General features: G+C 40.0%; 1 protein-coding gene across 2 annotated transcripts in view; it reads left to right on the top strand.

Annotated features, from left to right (window-relative positions):
- The window catches only part of CRIM1 (cysteine rich transmembrane BMP regulator 1), a 188,765-nt gene that overhangs the window by 141,442 nt on the left and 24,909 nt on the right, over positions 1-22,414 (top strand). Inside the window, exons 8-12 of one of the 2 annotated variants that reach the window (XM_069495226.1) lie at positions 33-161; positions 10,051-10,207; positions 12,832-12,953; positions 14,128-14,337; positions 17,872-18,087. In XM_069495226.1, coding sequence (XP_069351327.1) covers positions 33-161; positions 10,051-10,207; positions 12,832-12,953; positions 14,128-14,337; positions 17,872-18,087 — 834 coding nt within the window. The remainder of the gene's footprint in view (positions 1-32; positions 162-10,050; positions 10,208-12,831; positions 12,954-14,127; positions 14,338-17,871; positions 18,088-22,414) is intronic. The other variant, XM_069495227.1, reaches the window with a different exon arrangement.

Here is a 22,414-nt window from a genome sequence, read left to right as displayed (position 1 = left end):
TCATTGATTCCTTTTTCTCTTTTTATTATTAGAACCAACCTACATCACAATTGATCCACCTGCATGTGGGGAGTTATCAAACTGCACTCTGACGGAGAAGGACTGCATTTATGGTTTCAAACTTGATCACAGTGGTTGTCGAACTTGTCAGTGCAAAAACAGTGAGTAGACAGAAGACTTTCTTTTTCCCTAAGGCCTAATATGATGTTGTCAAAGCATATTATGTGATTGAATGTCTTTTTCACTCCCGTTCAGACATTCCCTTGACAACCTGAAAAAAAGGGGGAAAAAGTTACATTTACATAAACAAATACATAGTCGTTCGGGGGGAGGGGGGAAGAGCTGCTTCTTTATTGTGGTTTTCATCTTTGTTTCATTGTATTCAGATGCTCTTTGCTATCCAGTTGCATCAGGAGTACAACCCTGAGCAGCTTTGGAGTGCATCCTTCTGGCCACCCAGAAGCCTCTCCCTATGGCACCCTCGCCAGGGTCATCCAGTGACAAGGAGGTCACTCACACATACGGTGTCACATTCCGCGTATGGCAGCCGTAATCCGTAGAATATGCTTCACTTTGTTGACCCCGGCTCTGCCTCCGTGTAGATTCCAATCATATCTCCAGGCCATGACCTCTGAAACTAGATAGAGTATATTGCATTTCTTCCAGGAAAAAAAAAATACACCCTACGTATTTAAAACTATTTTGAATTCCCCTAATTCTTCTACCAGAATAAACATCCCCAGTCCCCTTGACGGTTTGTCAGGTGACAGATTTCTACAATTTTCTTGTTCTTTTCCACCTTCTAACAAACATGATGTCATTGTCCTTACATAAAGTGTGGCCCAGAAACAAACAAAATACTCCAGAATTTGGTCTGGTCTGTGCAGTGCTATTATGTAGCCTAAGTTTGCATTTGCTCATTAAATTGCACATCATTGGCTAATACTGAGTCCGTAAGCAGCTGGAAACACTGGATGCTTTTTTATATTACCTGTTGTTAGGTGGTTCTCATCTGTTCTGTATTTGAACGTTTTTCTTTTAGTTTATTTTTTATTGAGGCAAAATACACATGTATAATTTATCATCTTTATCATTTTTAAGTGTACAGTTTATGGTAATATGATTTTTTAATGATGTAAATGCAGGGCCTAATTTAATAAGAAATTATCCTAATGGTTTTGAACCATTTTCTAACTACTTGGGATACTTTTGAATCTGGTAATGTGATCTTATACTTTATACCTCCCAGCTTATATTAAATAAGCACAATGTACATGTCCTCATCTAAATCATTGAATTAAAATAAATTAAACTACAAAACCAAGGACAGAGATTTGTAGTACTGAAGACCTTCCTGCAAAATGACATTGAGTGAAGTTATTAACTAACAACACATCAGCTCCATCTCCACAAGGTCTATATCTTGTCTGAAATCAAAATACATTATAATACAGCACTTCTTTACTGTATTTTAAAAATAAACTGAAGTTAGTGGGGCCTATGCTAGCTCCTAGTGGTCAATGCTCTTTTTCCCTATATATCATAAAGCATATGTTTAACAATTCTTTCTGAAGAATTTTCAGTTGTGAATGTCAATTTGTGTAGTTTTTTAGAATCTTTTGTCCCTTTTGCATTGACATTTGGCCTGTTTCCTGAAATCCCTTCTGTTCTTTCTGATCTATCCCAAACACAGACAGTGGCTCTGTAATAAGCAGGTTTTCTGTGGGCCTCTGGGCTCAGAGACTTGGTCTTCATGTAGATAGATGCTCACTTTCTGATTTAGCAGTTAATCTCAGGCTTTACAGTCTTCATAACCTTAATAATTTATCACTTAATTTTGTAAAAATGTTTTAACAAAGAAGACACAAAATAGGAGTTAAGTAATTCTGTTTTCTCACTTCCATTTACCCTCATGCTGGCTACACAATGGAGCTAGTGCTGTTCAGTCATTAAGTATGAAATGTCCGATTTCAAATCAAAAGTGGTGGTTATTGTATCTCAAACAAGAAGCAGTACAGTCAATCAAAGTATGTACCTAAACCATCAACACAGTTTTGCCATCTTAATGATAGCTTGTTTATGCCAGCAGTGAGGAAGCCTGGAGAGCAAGTGGCGATGAAATCACAAAAGGTGTTTTCCACAGCTTGTTAAGAATTAAATACTTTCCCTTGCAAACAGCCTGGAAGAAGTGGTAGTCAGTTGGTGCAAGGTCTTGTGAATACAGTGGATGACAGAGAGTTTCCAAGTCCAGCTTCTGTAATTTGAGCAGCATTATTTGTGCAACATGTAGTTGAACGTTGTCTTACAAGACGGTTGGCCTGTCTCTGTTGACCAGTCTCGGCTGCTTAGTTGCAAGCATCCTTATGATGTTGTCCAGTTGGTTGCAGTAGACATCCTCTGTAATCGATTGAACAGGTTTCATGAAGCTGTAGTGGATAATACCAGCACTGGAACACCAAATGGATACCATTAGCTTTTTTGATGAATATTCGGTTTTGGACTGTGTTTCAGCATTTCATCTTTATCCAACCATTGTGCCAAATGCTTGCAATTGTCAAAAAGAATCCATTTTTCATCACATGTAACAATATAGTATAGAAATGGTTCACCTTTATGTTGTGACAGCAAAGAAAGGCAGCTTTGAGACGATTTTTCTTCTGATGCAAGTTTAATTCATGCAGAACCCACCTATCCACCTTCTTTACCTTGCCAGTTTGTTTCAAATGGTCCAGTATTGTTGGAACAGTAACATCAAATCTTGGTGCTTATTCATGTGTAGGTTGAGATGGATTCAGTTCTACTATAGCTTTCAGCTCATCATTATCCACCTCGGTCTCAGGTCGCCCACGTGGCTCATTTTTAAGATTAAGATCACCAGAACAGAACTTCTCAAACTATCGACGTACTGTGCGTTCATTAGCTGCATCCTTCCCAAGCACTTGTTGATATTTCGAGCTGTCTGTGCTGCATCAGTTCCATGATGAAACTCATATTAAAAAATAACATGAATTTTTTACTTCTCCATGGTTTCATAATTGCTCTAAAAGAAATTTGGAAGATAATACAAGCCAAAATGTGCGTATGAAAGACTGAAGATGTACCTTCACAATAAAAATAAAACAAGAAGCGTCAAAGTGAAATGTCAGAGATATCAGCTGTCAGACTTAGTACTTAAGGAAACTGGACATGTCGTACTTAATAACCTAATAAAAACAGAAGTTATAAAACTGTTGTTGTGCTTATAATTATTGGTATCTTTAAATTTCCTATAAGCCTCCACCCATCTGGGGCTGTCCTGCCCTCTTACACTTCCTTCTGTTCAGGGAAGGGTCAGTCCTTTTTGCGCGCTGATCTGCCTTTTGTACCTCCGTTTGGAAAGCCAAGATCACTAGAGAGTTGCCTTGGCAGCACACATTTGTTTACTCAAATAGCCAACTTTGTTTTTTTAACAGCAAGATAAATTGATAATGATGTTTTTGAAGAGTTTATAATTCAGTCTTTCTAATGCCTCTTGAGCTACACATTCTTTCTGAACATGGGATCATACCTAAATTTTTTTCTAAACTTTTAAAAAGTCTAAAAATATAGATTTTATTGTGCCCAATCACCTCATCTACCACCTTCACTTGGGTTTTGCTCTTACGAAATTTTGGCCACCTTGTCATGCTTATATAAGACTCTGATCACCTCACAAAGATCCTTTCATACTTAAGGTCAAAGAAGCAATTTCTCTTAACTGTCATTGAAGTGAGTCAAAATATATTTACTGGGATTTTGCAAATTCAGACTACGAGAAAGATCCTCATCTACTCTATCTTTAAGTTAGTGTCGTATTTTTTAAACATTTTTAAATAAGTTGGCTTTTTTAAAGGAACATTGCTGTATACTACCCGAGTGCATCTCCATTTCATTCACACTTAGGAAGAAATGTGTACAGTAGACATATTTATGTCAATGATTGTTTTTACATCTGAATCCTTATTAGCCATTCATTATTTGCAAATTTGATCTATTTGTAGATATATCTAGTCTTTCTTCCTTTCCTCTTACCTCCTTTCTTTCTTCACCTAATATTAAAAAAGTATCTGCCAAGTTTTAGGTACTATACTAGGTATTAAGGTGACAAAAATGAATAAAATACAAGACCTGCTCTAAGGAAACAAATCTGTAGCTGAAACACTAATGAAATAGCACCATTGTGAGCCAAATGCTATAACTTACAGAAGTAAATCCTTTTAAGATAAAGGTTGGGTCCTTCAGAAGAACCCAGGCTTGTGCCCACACCAAAGTAGGGAAATGACTGCCCACCTCCGAGGGCCATGCTGGGTGCTCAGCAGATGCTGGCTGAGTGCTTGAGCAGGCAGCCTTCAGGCTCGGGGGTGCCTTGGGACATCGTTGTCATCTTGAGATCTTGCCATTCTGATCGTATGTCCATCTCATCACACTGAATTTCTTGACCCGAGTTAGTCTTGCCATCTCGCTCACTGCCACCCTACACCTAAAAATATAATTAAACACTAGTTGGAATTTGTCAGTTTGTCTGTATCATACAGAAGCCTTAGGCATGTAGCATTCTACTCTCATCTCCCCCACTCCTATTGACAATCCTAATTATTTGACAACTTTGGAAGCCTCACCTTTGGAAGGTGAGTTAGAGCAAACTGAATTGCCAGACCCTGGGTTGTCAGATTCTTGTGACTGTACGCAGCTCTCCTCTTGGGCTCTGGCGTCAGACTGACCTGCATCTGAGTGACAAGGACAAGTTGTTTTATTTCTCTGGGCCTGTGTGTCCTCATCTGTAAAGGGCAGATAATAGTACCTAACTCATGGGTTATTTTGAGGACTAACTGAATGAATGAATACAGAGCTAGCTTCATTGCCTGACATGTGGTCATTGTTTACTCTGCACTGTAGCTGTTTTATAGCATCTTTTTCTGAGTCAGCCCAAGCTGACCGACAGGGAAGCCCCCATCATCCCTTCCTTCGTGCCCACACGTTCTTCCTGTCCTCTAAGGACAGTTACACCAACGGCTTTCCTTTTACTTTTTAATTTTAACCCTCTAATATTCTCTTCCTCCTTGGTTTTAGAAAAAAAGAAAGTTCCTTGTAGTCAATGATGATGTATTTTTTTCCCCATTGTAGCTGCTTGATGAGTATTTATTTTGTCTAAAATTCTCCTTTATATTTTCTGCATCCCATCATAACCTTTTAACCATTTATACCTAATTTTCTCTTATGAATTAAACCTAGCTTTCACTGGCTTCAAGATGCACCACATAGGTATTTCTCCTCTCTTCATTGATTTGTTGTTTGCTCATTCATTCCTTCTTTCATCCATCTGGCGTTTCTTGAGCGCCTGCTACTTGCTAAGCACTATACGGATACAACAAAAATACAAAGGATCCTTACCCTTGACTCATATTGGTGGTACGTTGGTAAGCACCTTAGGAGGGAAATCAAAGCCCTGTGGAAACTTGTCCTTCAGAAATGTGTGGCAAGTATATGACAAAGGATTCGTTTGTTTGAACATATTATAGCTTTGCTATTTTGACCTGCAACAAATAACATTCTTGTAACACTGCTAAGCAAAGGAATGCATCAAGAACATCTCATCCAGAGAGTTCAAATTATTCCCGACTCAGTTCCTCAAAGACATATTTAGAATAAGGAAAAGAAATATGGCAGAAAATGTTTAAGAAAGTACAATGACAACAAAAATTAAAACTAAAATCATTTTTAAATGATTTTATTGATACATAAGCTATTAATAACATTACTTTTTAACCAAAATGTTTGTTTCTACTTAATGGACATAAAACACATCAGTTTACTATATAAACTCTGTATTAAATGCCATCTGTATGAATTAAATGCCATCAGTCTTTTGTCATCTTAGTGTCCACATCTTTAAATCAAGTGGATTTGACCAGATTTGTAATTTCTCTTCCAGCTTTAACATTCTTTAATTGTAAGAATTAACACTGCTTTTATATAGAAACTGATGCAGACATGTAAAATTAATAGTAGCAAGGAGAAAATTTTTCAAGAAATACATGCCTGAATCAAGCACTCCAAGAAGGTTGCAGCATCAAACACAGGGAGGCAGGCTCTTTGTTTTCATTGCATTGTAGTTTTAAGCTTATACCTGTCAAGGTCAGGATTGGAACCACTATATGCAGTGTTGCATTTCTTTCTTTAGTAGTGTCAGGAACTTCATGATCATCCTTAACTGATACCAGGTTGATAGTAATTGTCAATACCCAAGAGTTTGAAATTTAGTTTAAGTCCTCACTTAATTTCATCAGTAGGTTCTTGGAAACTATGACTTTAAGTGAAATAACATATAGTGAAACCAATTTCACCATAGGCTAATTGATAGAAACTAGAGTTAAGTGTCTACAACATATTTCTGTGAGGAAAAAAAAACCACCAAATTTCCAAATAAAGACCCGAAACCCCTTTAATATTAAACATTGAAATAAATGTGAGCTATACATACATTTAAGAAAGATGAATAAAAGCAAATGAGATAATTCTTTATCCAATTTTTGGTGAATTAGTGAGTGACTGCAGTCGTAGTGGTGGTGGAGTAAATCGAGGAATAAATATTTGCAAAGCAAAAATTGTAAGGCGCCTCTCTTCCCACCACACAGTGCAAACACGGTAAGAAGTATGGTGGCTCCCTGCGTGCTTTCATACCTCATCAGTTACTGTCATGCATCTATATCATTATGGTATTTTTTTTGACAAATTTTTATTATGCAATAGTTTGTATTCATTCATTCTCCAACCCACTTATTCCAGTTCAGGGTCAAAGGTGGCCAGAGCCAATCCCAGCAGTTCAGGGTGCAAGCTGAGAACCAACCCCGGCCAGGACGCCGTCTCATCACAGGGTGCACCCACGCCCACTCTTGCTCACACTGGGGCCATTTAGACATGCCAGTTCACCTGACAAGCACACCTTTGGGATGTGAGAGGGGACTGGAGTACCTGAAGAAAACCCATGCAGATGTGGGGAGAATGGGTAACTCCCCGCAGACAGTGGCCCTTGGCAGGAATTGATGTTTTTTTCCCCCCTCATCCATGTTACAACAAAATGATGTTGAACAAGACAATGTTATTCAAGGACCTGCTATACTATAGCAAAGAAGTATGCAACACAACTGTAGGAGGCACCGTCCACATTGTGTTCTACGTGGAATTTACATGGTATTTATTCTTAATAAAGAATGAATGGTGTGCCCTGTAGTTGTGCCACATTTTGGCCCTACAAACAAGCATCTTTTCCCCAGAATGAATAGAGGGTTTACTGTGTAGTTGCTGTCAACCAGCTGTGATGTACAGGCTCTGTCCTTTCCTGTTCATTCATCACTTTCTCTTCAATGGTAATTTTCGCCTGTGGATTAGAAAGCATTTTTAGATCACAGTAAAGTCATAATGCTGAAAAATTATGAACATAAACCACCTTTTTCTCCATGGTTGCCTTGAGTGATGTACTAAAGCTTTCCGAATAAACTTGTAACCTCGCCACACACCTTTCTGTGACTACTGTTTTTCTAATCTCTGTTCTGCTCTTGATTGAAATGTTTGCCTTGATGATACACATTTCTCTTAGGAAAAGTCTAAAATTAATATACATGGATATAGGACTGACTGCCTTCTAATCTTTAATGTTCTCTATTTCTGAACTAGAAGATGGTATTTTGAGATGTTTAACAAGTACCAGTATATTGGAAAGTTTTCAATACTATCTAAGTTTTTCATGCTATCATTTCTCTGTTAATATGGCAGTCTTGATGAGAGTGAAGGCGTAAATAGCAAGGGCATTGATTGATGCATTCGTTTAGCAGATATTTATTGAACTCCATACTAATGTCCCTACGCTGTGTACATAAAGGAAACAGGGCTCAGCTCTAGAGCTCCCTTCTGTTGATGAGCAGAATCGAGATAAGCCAGACCACGGCATGGGAGAGTGGTCCCAAGTCAGGGAAGCACTAGAGAATCCCACTCCCAGGTGGCACAGCCAGTCTGCCTTCTAATGCATGTTCTGTGTTTTTGTTTAAACATACCAGCCTTTCTTTGAAATTCCCTTCCATTGCAAAGCAGAGGTAGGTTAAAGATGTAATTTAGTTTTTATTAAATTGTTTAAATTTGAATAAAGATACAACCTCTTTCTTTAAGGGTAATCAAAGTCTGTGGAAAAACTATTTGGTGTTTTGTTTTTTTTGTTTGTTTGTTTGTTTGTTTTATAACGGGACCCGAAAAAATAAAGGCATAAAGGTGCTCAAACTCTAAAGTTTCAAGGAATTTAATCACCAGGGATGCTTACTCTGGGAAGTTCTGAGAATGTTTTTAATTTATTTCCCATCATAATCCATTTGGTGTCATGATCTAAAAATTCTTGTGATAGAAAAATGAGTTCACAACTTAGAACTTTTGTGTCAGAAAAACTAATGTGGCTATGAGAGTCTTCTCCTTCCTCCATCATCCCCTTAGTAAGGGGAGAGGAAAAATGATGACCTTTTCAGTCATATAATTACAAATTTTTAAATGAGCCGTTTAGAATTTCTCTTTTAAGGATGCAAATTAGCAAGCGATTGCTTCACAGTTTGCTATAGACCCATGAGGTTATATTAAATATGTGTAATGAAAGGTTTATGATAATGACAAAGTAGAAAATTATAGCATAAATCACATTTTCCTTTTTAAAAGATAGCAAATTAAATATGCAAGTATTGCCAACTAAGATTCACAAAAGATGCTGTCTTAAAATATTTATGTAAAACATGGACACATTTCACCTGTTCATTGCAGTTTAATTTTAGATTATAAGATTTGTGTGTGGAGAGGACGAATGTGTTCTGTTTTTCCTAGTGACTTGCGCGTTATTACAATATTTGTGCTTAGAGGATGTCCAGATAAAATAAAAATCCATTTATCATTCCAGCCATATTCTCTGCTTCCCATCTTCCCAGTCCCTGCAGAACAATATTCAAACAGTGTCTTACTTTTGCCATCCCCATATCAAGTTCCTATCTTTAAATGTGATTATCTTTTAAATTCTGCATTTAATTCAGACAGTTCGTTTTATTTATATCACTAAGCGTGCTTTTCTTACCTTACCATTTTTATTCCTTTTTTCCTCTGGTAATCCTTTTATCACCTTTTAAAGTCATTTTAGAAGACTTTACAGTAAGCTAATCTCTGCAGTAATTTCTTTTGCCTGTCACCATTGCTACTTTCCTTTTTTTTTTTTTTTTCCTTGTAAAATAATATTGTCACTGGCTAGCAGAAGACAGGTAAACATCTCTCCAGATTCTGCTAACAGGGGACAGTTTGAACATTTCAAATAGTGTTTAGGTAAACATTAATATGGATAGTTCTCCAACACATGCATTTTTTAGTCAATTAAGCATATCCAAATTCCTGGATATTTGTCAGCACGTAAAGAAAAAAATGTCTAAATGTAGCACTGAGTATTTTACTTTCTATCATGTTGTAAGTGATGTACTTTTTTTTTTAAGGAAGGATAAGAAATCTTTTATGCTGCATACTATGTAAAATATGATGCCATCTAACACCCATAAGAGTAAATATTATATGAACATTTAAGAACATGCATTAATCATGGGTATGCAATAGAAATAAAATATATAATGAAATTGGGAGTGTTTCTCACATTTTAACGTAAATGGTCACCAGTGGTTGGAGGTGACTAATAAAAGTTCATGAACAAATGCTCTCGGTCATTAATGATTAGTAATTACTTGCCTACTCTTCACCCAGAGCCTACCAGATTCAATTATGCTTCAGAAATTCATTTTTTTCAGAGTTGGACTTTATTTTGTATATTACTACCAACACATGGAGTCATGTTAAGATAACCATGAAATAGCACAATCGATAGATTTTGTCTATGACTAATACTATGGTAGAGCTGAGAAATGTAAATCTGCGGAAGACTGGAGGATCTGGGGAAGGTATTGAAGCATCGTTGTGTTCTGGTCTGTTCACCTTTGGAAGAAACGTGCCGTCTGTGTGTCTTCACAGGGGAGGAACTGTGCTCGGGCCTTAAGCGAGGCTGCACCTTGGAGTGTCCCTTCGGTTTCCTAACTGATGCCCACAGCTGTGAGATCTGCCAGTGCCGCCCACGGCCCAAGAGGTGCAGACCCATAATCTGTGACAAGTACTGTCCGCTCGGATACCTGTACGTATTTCCTAACCCAGAAAATCTATTCTTTTTTTAAGTGTAATTTAGTGAAACATACCCTTTTTGTTAGCCGTTGTGTGTTTGTGAACGAATCAACGATTCACCGAGTCCAGAATATCTGTACTTGTTTTGTTAGGCGATTCAGAAGGCAGGGAAAGGATTGTTTCTCCAAAGATAAGAATCAAATTTTATTCTCATTTTTTTTATGGAGGTGGGCCAAACACACGCTTTGTGCCTGTTATGTGAGACTTCTCCATAGCAGGGTCCTTTAGGCACTGCCAGAGGGCCTGAGGGATGGTATTGTCGTGAGGTCCCAGTGTCATATGTGCTACACACCTTTTCACAGCTGTCCCAGGAACTATTTTGTGATCATTTATTTAAGCAATTCTTTAAGATCGGTTGACAGCCACTCATTTGCAGTACAGACAGCATCCTTACCTACCAAGCCTAGATGTCTTATCTTGGAGCTAGTCGGCATTTATAATATTTTTTCTTTATGTAGCACCAGATTTTATGAATTTTGTTAGAGATAAAGACCATGACTTATATTTTTAAATATTCTTTATTGAGTGAAACCCCATGAAAATCTACATTATTCCAGGGGAAATAGACATTTCACACATTCACTTCTTTAATGTCTATATTAGCATCTATTACTGCCCTTTATATCCAGCTGGTCCCTTAAAAAAAAAATCACCTTTCAGAATCTTGCTTTATCATTCTTTTCTCTGTTCCATTTCCATCTTTCTATCTTTCCAATTGGCTATATTTGCGTAGTGCTGGGAATTATAAGGGACTAAGATTCAGCATCTCTTGCCCATCTTCTTTCAGTCATTTTTATTCTTGCTTTTGAAAATTCTAGTTTTGGGTGTGATCTTAATTCTAATTTTAATTGGATGATTAATTTGGGAACATTATTCTTAAAAATTCCGCAAACAAATCATCATTGCTCTTAATCCTAAAATATGAATATGATACCAATAAGAGTATTATCATTTCTTAGCCTAACTTCTGATATAAAATGAAGTACAATTATCAAAATAGTAGCCACAACCGCTTGCTACAGTATTATGACATTTTAGAATTAAGGTTGCATTCAAATCCAGCCCTCATCTTGGAGAGACATTTCTTAGAGGAGTATAGATTTCACTTTGTATTAATTACTGTCAGTAGGCACATTCAGGGAGGACCCAGTTGACCACCACAAACAATTGAGTATTGGACTGTGTTTTAAGGACAACCTCCGATAAAGGAATCTTGGCTGGACACCTTATGGGGAGTGTCAGGATGGAGGCGGCTGTTGGTGCCCCTTGGATGACCGTTACTTTATGCAGCAAGTGCCTACAGAAGGAATGGTTGGATGGACGGACAGATGGAAACAAACAAATGAGCAAACAAATCAGTCAAAGCCTTGGTAGATCTTGAAAATGATACAATATGTGACATGAGTGTGAATAATTCATTTAATTTATTGTTCTCATTATGTTGAAATAAATAAGTAGACTCTAGTGTACAGTTCTCATATTGTATAGTAAAATGCAGTGTAACTGTCACTTGGGCAGTTGTCACTTGGCAAGGGTTTCCCACAGGGCTGTCTTCTCTTAGAACCACTTCATTTGTCCAAGATGAAAAAGAAGAAGATTTTTTTTTTTTAGTTGAACACCACTGTTGGCAGTTAGTGTCATGAACCATGAAGAGAAATAGAGTAACTTCTTCTCTGAGACCCAGGAAGCCAGCCAGGGCGAAGCCCCTGCAGGAGATGCTGAGCCCGGAGAGTCCTCAGTCCTGCCCTGCTGCTAGTGAAGGGAAGGGCGGGTGGGTGAGCTCCTTTGGTAACAGGCAGTATCGTTCTCCTTTTAGAGAAAATAAGGTATTTGGGATAAGAATTTTTTGTCCAGAACATCTCCCCTTAAACTATTGTGATGTTTTTTATAAACACATATTTATTTACTTAATATCATCTTTCTGACTGGCAGAAAATTTAGGCACTCCAGCTTATTAAAGGAAAAAAGTTTAGCCTTTTTGCATGAAGAATTTTAAAGCTGATACACTTTTCTAACTAGACCAAATGAAGTAATTACTGGACATTTACTATAGGCTTTTCTTCGTTATCAACATCCTTCCCAGGTCTATGGGTCCTTAAGTTCTCCTATCTTCTGTAAGTTTCAGTAGGTATCTCGTTAAAACTTTTACTGTCTGGAATTTCTCTGAGAATGTGGTCATGTGAAGCAGGCTGTAGCCCTAACCAAAGGACTGTTTGTTGCCCCTGATACTAGTCTCCAACACTGACCAACAGTATTTCCTTCCTCTTCTTATTTGGGTTCTTTTTATATTGTGGTGTGCCACTCTTCCTAATTAAATCAACAGTGATGTCATTGGGATTCCAACAGCCACATCCCAGAAGCACATAAGTGCTTGGGCAATTCTCAGCCTTGGTTACAGGTGGGTGGCGGTCATGGCTGTGGGGAGCTAATTACCCCTCACTACGGGAGTCTTTGAGAGCAGAAGTCAAGTCATTCTGCTTAATAGCAATATCACTTTGTTGACCCTTGGTCTTAGCGGTTGGGCATCATTTGAGATTTTTTGATTTTCTGACCTCTGACAAAATTTTAATTACCCAGGAAGAATAAGCACGGCTGTGACATCTGTCGCTGTAAGAAATGTCCAGAGCTCCCATGCAGTAAAATCTGCCCCTTGGGTTTTCAGCAGGACAGTCACGGCTGTCTCATCTGCAAGTGCAGAGGTAAGTGTGAACACACGCCCTCCCCCTCAAAGCGGCCAGGGCCACCAGAACAAAGGGCACAAGGATGTCGTGTAAATGAAACAGTTTAAGTGATTGCTGCCTACTCTGACACAAATGTCACTCTCTGTGTGGCACTGTTCCCTAAGACTCCCTTTTCCTTTCATCTTAATGGAATAGAAGCTCAGAACAGAATTTAAAGTAAGCATATGGGGGACAAGTGCATTGGCCAAATTAATCACTTCTTAGCTCTTCACTTTACTTATCTCAGGAACTTTAGCCTGAAGCACAATTATCTTGACCTCCATAGAGCCTCCCTCTGTTCAGGACTGGGATTGATACAATCCATACAGTAAAGCTTCCCATTTCAAAGCTCCTAAGGGTGGGTATAGCTAAAAGGTCTGCTCATGTATTTCCTGGTAAAAGTTTTCCATGAGAATTTAGACTTTGGCTAAATAAGCACATGCCAGCCTGTAGCTGTACATAAGCACACGTTCGGGTATCCCTGCTGCCTGAAACTTCCTGCTCAGCTGGGACGTTCCCGAAGCCACTTGAGCAGGTGGCCCAGCTGCCATTGCTGCCCTGACCCAGCTCCAGCCCCACTGCCTGTCCCAGTGCATTGTACTTGTCAGTATGATCCACAGATTAAGCAATGAAAGATTCCTAAATTTTGTTCTATGATTTTTCAAAGTTGGACAGTTATCACCTTAATGGTGTGTTTAAGGGATCAGAGTAAACAAAAATGTAGTAACTGTTTCAATTGTTCTGCTGAACAAAAATCTATTAGTTGCAAGGTGCCCAGAATTTCCCATTGAAAAAAGCTTCCAGAGTGATTATTCTGCTTATATTAAATGTATGTGTAACATCCCTTTAAAAAAAAATCAATGCTTGTTTATTGTATAAAATACTAGAAAGTAGAATGGAAGGAGTGAAAAAAAATCAGCTATTGTCTCACCAGTAGAAGAGAAAGTATTTGCAGGTTTTTTCCTATCTCTTTTCTTTTTTCAAAATTGAGAGCATATTGACTTGAATTCTTTTCATGGACATTTCCCACGTCACTAACTGTCCTATGTAGGCATACTTTTTGGTGGCTGGGTTCCATCCGCATCAGGACGCTGCAGGCTGTTTCTCCTATGCAGTAGCTGCTTCTTTACCAGGCTGCCTTCTGTCTGTCCAGAGGTCCCTGCTTCAGCCGGGCCACCCGTGCTGTCAGGCACTTGTCTGTCCATGGATGGCCATCATCATAAAAATGAGGAGAGCTGGCATGATGGGTGCCGGGAATGCTACTGTCACAATGGACGGGAAATGTGTGCCCTGATCACCTGCCCGGTGCCTGCCTGTGGCAACCCTACCATTCATCCTGGACAGTGCTGCCCGTCATGTGCAGGTAAAAGCTGGCTGCCATCTGTGTGCTCCACAAGCAAATGACTTCTGCCTTGCAGGGCCTTAGACATGCCTGTAACTCTGGGGAGGACGCAGGGGACGACCCCGGAACACTTTTCAGCCACAAAATCAGCCGAGCACTGTAAATGATGAGCCGAAGACCAGAGAAAATCCTAAAGCTCTAGAAACAATTCTCCTTATTTTTGAATGGTTTCCTCAATTATACTGGTCTTTGAACGACGTTTTTGTAAAGATTTGTGGGTTATGGACTTCCATTCCAGCTCTCCATTTTACTGATAGCATATTAAGGCTGACTGTGTTAGTAAATTTGAGGGGATTGGTGCTAGTTTTATTCCATAAAAGCTTATCAGGTATAAAGTAATATTTGAGAGGGAGAGAATTATTGAAGTCTGTGGCTGTTGCTCTTTTTTAAATTAATGGACATGTGGCACTCTTGCCAAATGGAGAAATTTAGAGTGACCACACATCCAAACGTTTAAAATCATAATAGTGGTAATTAAGATAAGTTACTGGTAGAACAGAACAGATTTGTAATTCATGGGGGTGTGAATTACAGTTGTCGATAATAGTAATTATTACCATAATACCTCATCTGGTGCCTTTTATCCAAAGAGCTCAACACAGTTTTATATCTATTATTTCTCCCTCTGTGCAGCCCACTTTGAGTTAGGGAAAAATAGACAGTTTTTCATTTGGAAAACAGACACAGAAAAATTAACTCTCTTACCCAAAGTAAAACAGTACATCAGCCAGAAAGCCAGGGAGAAATGAAGTCTCTGGAGTCTTGCATCAGATTTCTTTTAAAGATTAAACGAACTGTCAGATTTTGGAGTCCTGATTGTTTTTCCTCTGCTCAGTCCGGATCCTCTATCTCCCTGTGGATGAGTCTGCCTATGCAAAGGGTGTAGTCAGGAGCCTGAGGCCTGGTCCTTTGACAACAAGGCAAAACTATCCTGGGAGGGAAGTTGGCCTTGTCTGCCATGGCGGGAGATGGGAGGGGGAGGGAAACCTGAAGTCCCTTTGAGCTCTGAGATCCTGCACATCTCAATAACTACAGTATCAAAGTGACAGGCAGCTCCTATACCCCTGTCGAGGACCAGATTACAATGCAGAAGAGATGACTTGTATTTTGTTTCCCCATAGTTCAGTTAGATGCGCTCTGTGTGAAAACTCTTTCCATTTCTACATATTTTGCTAGTTAAATGTGAAACACCACTAGAGTCCACTGCATCAGAAGGTAAATGAATAATTTAACAATAAAACTCTGTTGACTCTTTGAAGAGGGGAAAAGTCATTTGTTCCCAGGAAGACCCATGCTTTAATTATAGGTGTGAGTGTGTAGAGTATGAATTTGTACCTGCGTCTCTGCTAAACATGTCCTCAGGGAAGAAGTCTAAGAGTCAGACTGGTGGAAATGCAAAGACATGACTATGAACAGATATTAACCAACCAAAAAACTGAAAGTCAGTAGAACCAGAAGTATTTTTCTCTATTACAGATTTATGGAAAGTTCTTATATAAATACACATGAAGTTGTTGACATACTATGATAGGTATGTGAATATCTGGATATACATGTATAAAAGCACATTTATATATATGGATTGTGCAGAGGTATTTTTTCCCCCAAAATCTTTAGTAGATTGCCACATGAGGATTCTTCTGACTAGAGCCCCCAGAACTGTTGCATTCATGGACTCCTACTTTAAAGAATATTTTCTCCCCTCTTGCATTCAGGGCCCAGCTGTTTTTCTTCCTGGGCTAAGTGAGCAGCTCCTGAACTCTTCTAATAGATTATGTACCAAGTGATATTGTCTCTCAGGTTTTTTTCCTCTCTTTCTCACCCTCTTCCTTTCACATTTTCTTTTGCCTCTGTCCGTTTGTCCCTGCTTGTGTTTTGCCTTGAAGGAGCATAGTGTGGTAAAGGATTAGCAGGGAAGGACACCTACAGACACACATCCTCTCTCCCCCGACTGCCTCCCTGCGTGTCAGGGCAGTAGTTGCCAGTCCTCTCTGAGCCCTTTTGAAAGCAGTAAGGCAGGTGTTTTCTAACATTAGTTTATCGATGCTCTTTGGAACAACTTTTTCTTTCTCTGCAAATCACAAGAAATGCACTTTTATCATCTTGTTCCAGCTCAGTTTTCATTCGAATTACCTTCCTTTCAGCTGTTCTTAAACTGGAAAGTTTGGTACAGTTGCTTATGAATGTTAAGTATTACCTAATGTCAGTTTTTTGTGGTATGGCCACTTAGTCCAAGTTCCAGTCTTTACTAATTCCCTTGAGATAAAGCTATATTGCAAGTTGCCCCCTTAACTGGGGTACCTTTTTGACTCTCATGCTGACCACCACTTCAATAGTAACAGCCCCAGTTCACTCTCAGGAGATTTCGGCTCTGAGCATCTCCGCTTGTGATAGTGTAGTTCTCCTGGGGCGTGACTTCCACTGGGCTCCAAGCATGAGCTAGCCGTGACATTTCCAGGCTATTTCTCTGCAGGATTCAACACTGTCAACACCTTCTTGAAGTGCTTGTTGTATTTGGATTACAAGAATATGGTTAATGTCTTCATACTTCTCATCTGCCAGCACAACTTCAGGGCAACTCCCAGTACCTCTCCAGACATCAAGTTCCCTTTCTATCAGTACCATCTCACCAAGAGACCAAAACCACCTCTGTCCTCTGGGAAAAGAACTCATAGTTATCATCAGCCTCTCAGCATTTACCTCTCTAGATGATGCTATCGCCAAACAAATGTTTAGTCTTAGGTGAGGACGTCCAGACTGTTGATTCCGCAGGAGCATTCCTGCTTCGGTTGCTGGCAGCTGGCTTAGATTGGGGTGTGGCCTGCTTGACAGCAGGGCGTGTTCCCAAACATAAAAGTACTCAGGATCCCAGGAACAATGAAGCACGTAGGGCATCGATCATTTAGAAGCTTTATTTAATCTGGAGGCATATCTGTGATCCAACCTACGTAGACTTGGGTTCCACGATCCCTTGTCTGCTTTTAATACACTGAGCCCTCATTCTAATACTCGGAGTTTCTGCATATGTAAAACAGGATAATAGTACCTGCCTCACTAGGTCAATGTGTAAGGAATAAATGAAATAACACAGGTAAAGTGCATAGCGTGGAAATAATTGGACCATAGCAAGCATTCCGGAAATGAGAGATCTTTATTTCAGACAATTCCTACAGAGTCACAGGGATGCCCAAAGAGGCCCCTGTTCTCTTTCTTTAGAGTGGGAGTCCCACCCTGTAATTTAATTCTCTGATTGAATTCTCTCATTACTACTGACAGACTCTCACTTCCTAAGATTAGCTCTTTTGCCATTGTCTTCTATTTCTGTGCAGAGAATATTTTCTTTTCTTCATTGTTCTCTTGATAAGAATAGAGTGAGATACTGTTCAGCCAGTTTATCGTTTCTCTGCCTTAAGGCAAACAGCCCCAGGTTCTTCAAGAGTCGGGAAGACTGCAGATGAATAATGTCTTGCGTTTTGATTTTGTGTCGTTCCCCAGATGACTTTGTGGTGCAGAAGCCGGAGCTCAGCACTCCCTCCATTTGCCACGCCCCTGGCGGAGAGTACTTTGTGGAAGGAGAAACGTGGAACATTGACTCCTGTACTCAGTGCACCTGCCACGGCGGACGGGTGCTGTGCGAGACCGAGGTGTGCCCCCCACTGCTCTGCCAGAACCCCTCGCGCACCCAGGACTCCTGCTGCCCACAGTGTCCAGGTAACCAGTGCTGTGCCTCCTGTGTGCCTGGCGGGGAAGGACGTGGCTCTGGGTGTTGTCCTTCTGCAGGGCCTGCAGGTCAGGGTGAGCCCCAAGTGGCATCGTGCCAAACCCGGTATCCCACCAGGACATCTGGCAGCCTGCTTCCTATATCCATTCCTTTCTGTCGACCATGTATTTTTGCAATCAATATGCCTTGTACCTGAGATGACTTTGGGGAAAAAAAGCAGACAGTTTCTTTCTGCCATTTTTTCCCCTTAACCCTGCATCTCAAACTCAAGGAATATACCTGAGTGGAGACAGTCCCACTGCAGCAAATTAGCCAAATGATTTTGCTAATGGGAAAAGTCATCTTTGTCTTTAACAAATGTGTAGAACAGTTATTAAAAAACAATAATTAAGTAAAATTCTTTGAAAAATGTAAGGGTAGTGAAGATACTTTGAAATATGCATAATGCCACCCCCTCAAACTTGTGATGATTAAGATGTTAAGACGCAGAAGTATTAGGTGACCAGCATTGCACGTGTATAAAGAGTATTTTGTTCTTTTTATTTCTCAGATAATGGGACCTTAGCAGGTAAATTTACAGTCATGAAACAAATACGTTATAATGAAAATCTGTCAAGATTTTAAATATATTACTATTTATAACTACAGTAGTACTTCTCATTAACACTAGAATATGACTTTTTCAAAAGATACTTATTTAATTTGAAATATAAAATTATGACGTTGACAGTAGTTTTATATTGTTGCTTATTCTCATTTTTTCAACTTAAAATCAATAACCATTTATTTTCTAAGCATATATTCTTAGAGCATTTCTGCTCAGCAAAACATGAACTCTTGTATTGTATTTCTTTTTTTATGCATTGGGTTATCTAGTCAGCCGGCCAGAATCCGTTGTTCTGTCGTTATATCCAGCATAGTCATGTCTAAATTTTCCATGGGTTCATGTTATTATAATAGTGTTTTTCAATCTGTACCAGATAAACTTATAGAGACAGACACATTATTTGCTGTTGTCATCATGGACCGCTGCTAAGGTAGCAGCATCTTTTCTAGTATAAGAAATAGTTCACGTGTGTTACCGTTTTAGGATATGCGTGACCTATTCCCCACTGTGTTACCACTGCCGTTATTTTACACAGATCCAAACTCTGCTGCTGCTTTCCTGTTAATATATAGCCATGACTCTATTTATATCCTCCTGGTGGAAACCGCTCTGAGTGGTCTCTTCATTGGTGATGATGACTTTATATCCATTTAGATATTCATTTTACCAATGCTTATGGAATGCCTGAACTGAGCCCTGAGGACCCCGAGGTTAATGAAAACAGACACGATTCCTGTCCTGTGGACAGAAGAGCCAAACAGTACAATATCCAACATTAAGTAAATATTGATAAAGTTAGTTGAGTGCCTTGGAAGGGATTTAAGAGCACGTGTGACCCAGGAAGCTAAAGCAGCAAGTGCCCCTCGTGCCGTTTGTGCTGGGATCAGAGCGATGAACCCAGGTTGATCAGGGAGGCCCGGAGTCAGTGACGGCGCACCTGCCTGGGCTCAGAGGCTCAGCCCACACCCAGGAGGAGAGCGGCGTGGAGCTGGAACTGCTGCGCGTGCAGAGGACTGCGGGTTCTCGCCACGGAGCCAGGCAGTGGCAGCGACGTCCCTGGTCCCTTTCCATCTTTCTGAGGAATAGGCGCCCCCTTGTGTACCTGGCTCTGGGTGGCTTGTTTTTTTCTTTACCTGTAACTTGAAAGATGCTTCAGTGATAGCCCTCATCTTAAACATTAGGACTTTCTGTTTTATGTATCAGTATTCTGAAGATTATTCTCACATCTGTGAATAACAGCATATCTAGCATCTGTCTCTTAAAATCAGCCACCTACCCCATAATGGATATTTCTGGCCTTTCGCATTCATAATTGTATTCCAGTGATAAAAAAGATAAAAAGTCTTAAAACCCAAAGCATCAGTTTCTTCACAGGAAATTTCAACAGTGGCATTGATAAGTGGTGTATTACACATCTAGAAAAATGCCATCTCTCATCTTAGGATACTTGTATTCTAAAATGGTCTAAAAATGCTATATATGTGCAGTAGACTAACAGCTTCGGGCAGGTCGCATCTGTAGTGGTAATTCTGTCTCTGGGATGCCTCGTCCTTCCCTCTCTCTGGCCTGGTTTAGAGCGAGGTCAGGTAAAGAAATGGGTTTGTGAAGACAGCGAGCATTCCTACAGGAGAAGCTACTCCACCAGAGTGCAAAAGGGAGCGGGTAAAACAGCACTAGCTTCTTCCTGGACCTTTTAAGTTTTTCCTTCCTTTATTTTCTAGAGTTGAAAAAGAGCATAGCATAGACGAGGGAGGTAGGAAATAAATAAAAAGAGTAAATGAACACCAGCAAAACCACTGATAAAGGTAAAATAAAGGAGTAAATATTTGGAAACAGAAATAAAAAGAAAGGGTGTAGGGCAGGGAAAATGGGAAGAGAGGCCCAAAGAAGGAAGACACCGAGGTTAAGATTCCAGGTGATCCAGGAGGTTCGGGGCCCCCTGCCAGGTGGAAGGAGACCCACAGCTCTGCCTCTGCCTCAGCTCTGGCCCTCACTCCACCACTGCCAGCACATCCTGTGTCGTCTGCGTCTTTCCAGGCCTCAGGAAGAAGCCCCCAGATTCCAGGGTGTTCATCTCTGCTGTCATTTCATAGCTTCATTGCTGTTGTCCCCGCTTGCTCTTCTAAATTTTTAGACACAAGGTTGGTGTTGCTTGCAAGATCTAAGTTAATGTAACCCACAGAAACCTTGTGATTTGCAGGGCCTCGTGTGGACAAGAATGAGTTGTCCTTATTTCCAGCCAAAGCAAAAGTTGGCAGCGGTCAGTCTCTGAAAGAAGAAATTATCCCTAGACAGATGGACCCCAAAAAGGTCATTGAGAAAGTAATCCCACCTTACCATCTTCAAACTATATGGATGGGATCTGTGGGATCCTACCTGAACCAGGACCTAGACCATATTTGAAGCAGTGGAACCAGTGGCTATTCTTTGACTTGTGCCTGCTGCCTTTGGGACTAGTCATAGGAGATGCAGTCATGCAGTTTAAAAGAGAGGGTGTGGGCCGATTCCATGATCCTGACGTCCCTCTGTCCCTCGGGGCCCACAGTGAAGCAACTGCCTTGGTCTCCAAAGAAGCTCTTCTTGTCAAATCAAACTTGTTGGCTGTAGGGTGTATTCATGAGGTGGGCGGAAGGAGAAAGTGGCATTTAGAGCTGCTGCATCATGGAGCAACTACATGTCTCAGTTATTTCTGTTTCACGGCTGAAAAGTGCAGTTCATGAAGTTGATTCTGAGAGGAACATGCAATAACCCTTTTGATCATATGCTCCTTGAGAAAATGGGGTTATCATAGAGGTTTGCTAGGTTGGACTGTCGTGGCTATTTCTAGACTCTTGAGTGTCCAAACTAGGAACTAACTTACGTTAACTTGTTTTCCTTTCTTATATCTCAATCAGATTTGTGCTTGAGGTGACAATTTTCGTTAATTTCAGTAGGTACCGATGCTCAAAGAGGCGATATCTGGGTTTTCTGGTGATGTTCCTTTCTGTCACAAGTTGTAACTTGATCTGTGGACCCCTCTGGTCTATGTCTATGAATAGCAAAGACACAGATGACTTACAGATGGTTTGTCTGTGGTTGTGTCCTTATGAGTGACTTAGATTTTTCATCTTCCAACCCTTAATGTGACTGCCTGAACATTGGAATGTTACATATAGGTGTTTTTTGATATTCTGGTACAATGAAAATCTGGCGGGGCATTTATTGGTTAGGATATAGGACTGCAAGTAAGAAAAAACCCAGCTAAAATTTTTAAGTAAATAGAGGTTTATTTTACATACGTTACAAGAAGTTTTGTAGCATATGTTTTATTAGTATAATTCGGTGGCTCAGTGAGGTCAAGGCCTTTCTCGGACAGGTGTGTTAGGGATGTCACAGCTGTATTCCACGCACTCCTATTCAAGGCAGGAAGAATGTGGAAGGATGGTGGTATTATAGAACACAGCCAGCCGTCTTTCGGGAAAGTGAAAGCTTTCCCAGCAGTGCCTTCGTTAGCCATTAGGTCCCATTAGCTCTAACTGGGTGACGTGGCCACCCTTAGCTGCAAGGGAGACTAGGAAGCAGGGAACGGGATTGTCCAGTTGACTTACACCCACTGTGATCCAAGTCCTGAGACCACCCCAAAGAAAATCAAGGATTTTGTTCAGCTAAAGAAGAAGGGTAGAGTGGATGTTCTAGAAGCAACTAGCAGAATCTCCGTGAAAGGTCTTTTT

Source organism: Eulemur rufifrons, chromosome 19 (genome assembly GCF_041146395.1).
Source record: "Eulemur rufifrons isolate Redbay chromosome 19, OSU_ERuf_1, whole genome shotgun sequence".
NCBI lineage: Eukaryota > Metazoa > Chordata > Mammalia > Primates > Lemuridae > Eulemur > Eulemur rufifrons.
The sequence above is the reverse complement of the archived record's forward strand: the minus strand, read 5'-3'. Positions and strand labels throughout refer to the sequence as shown.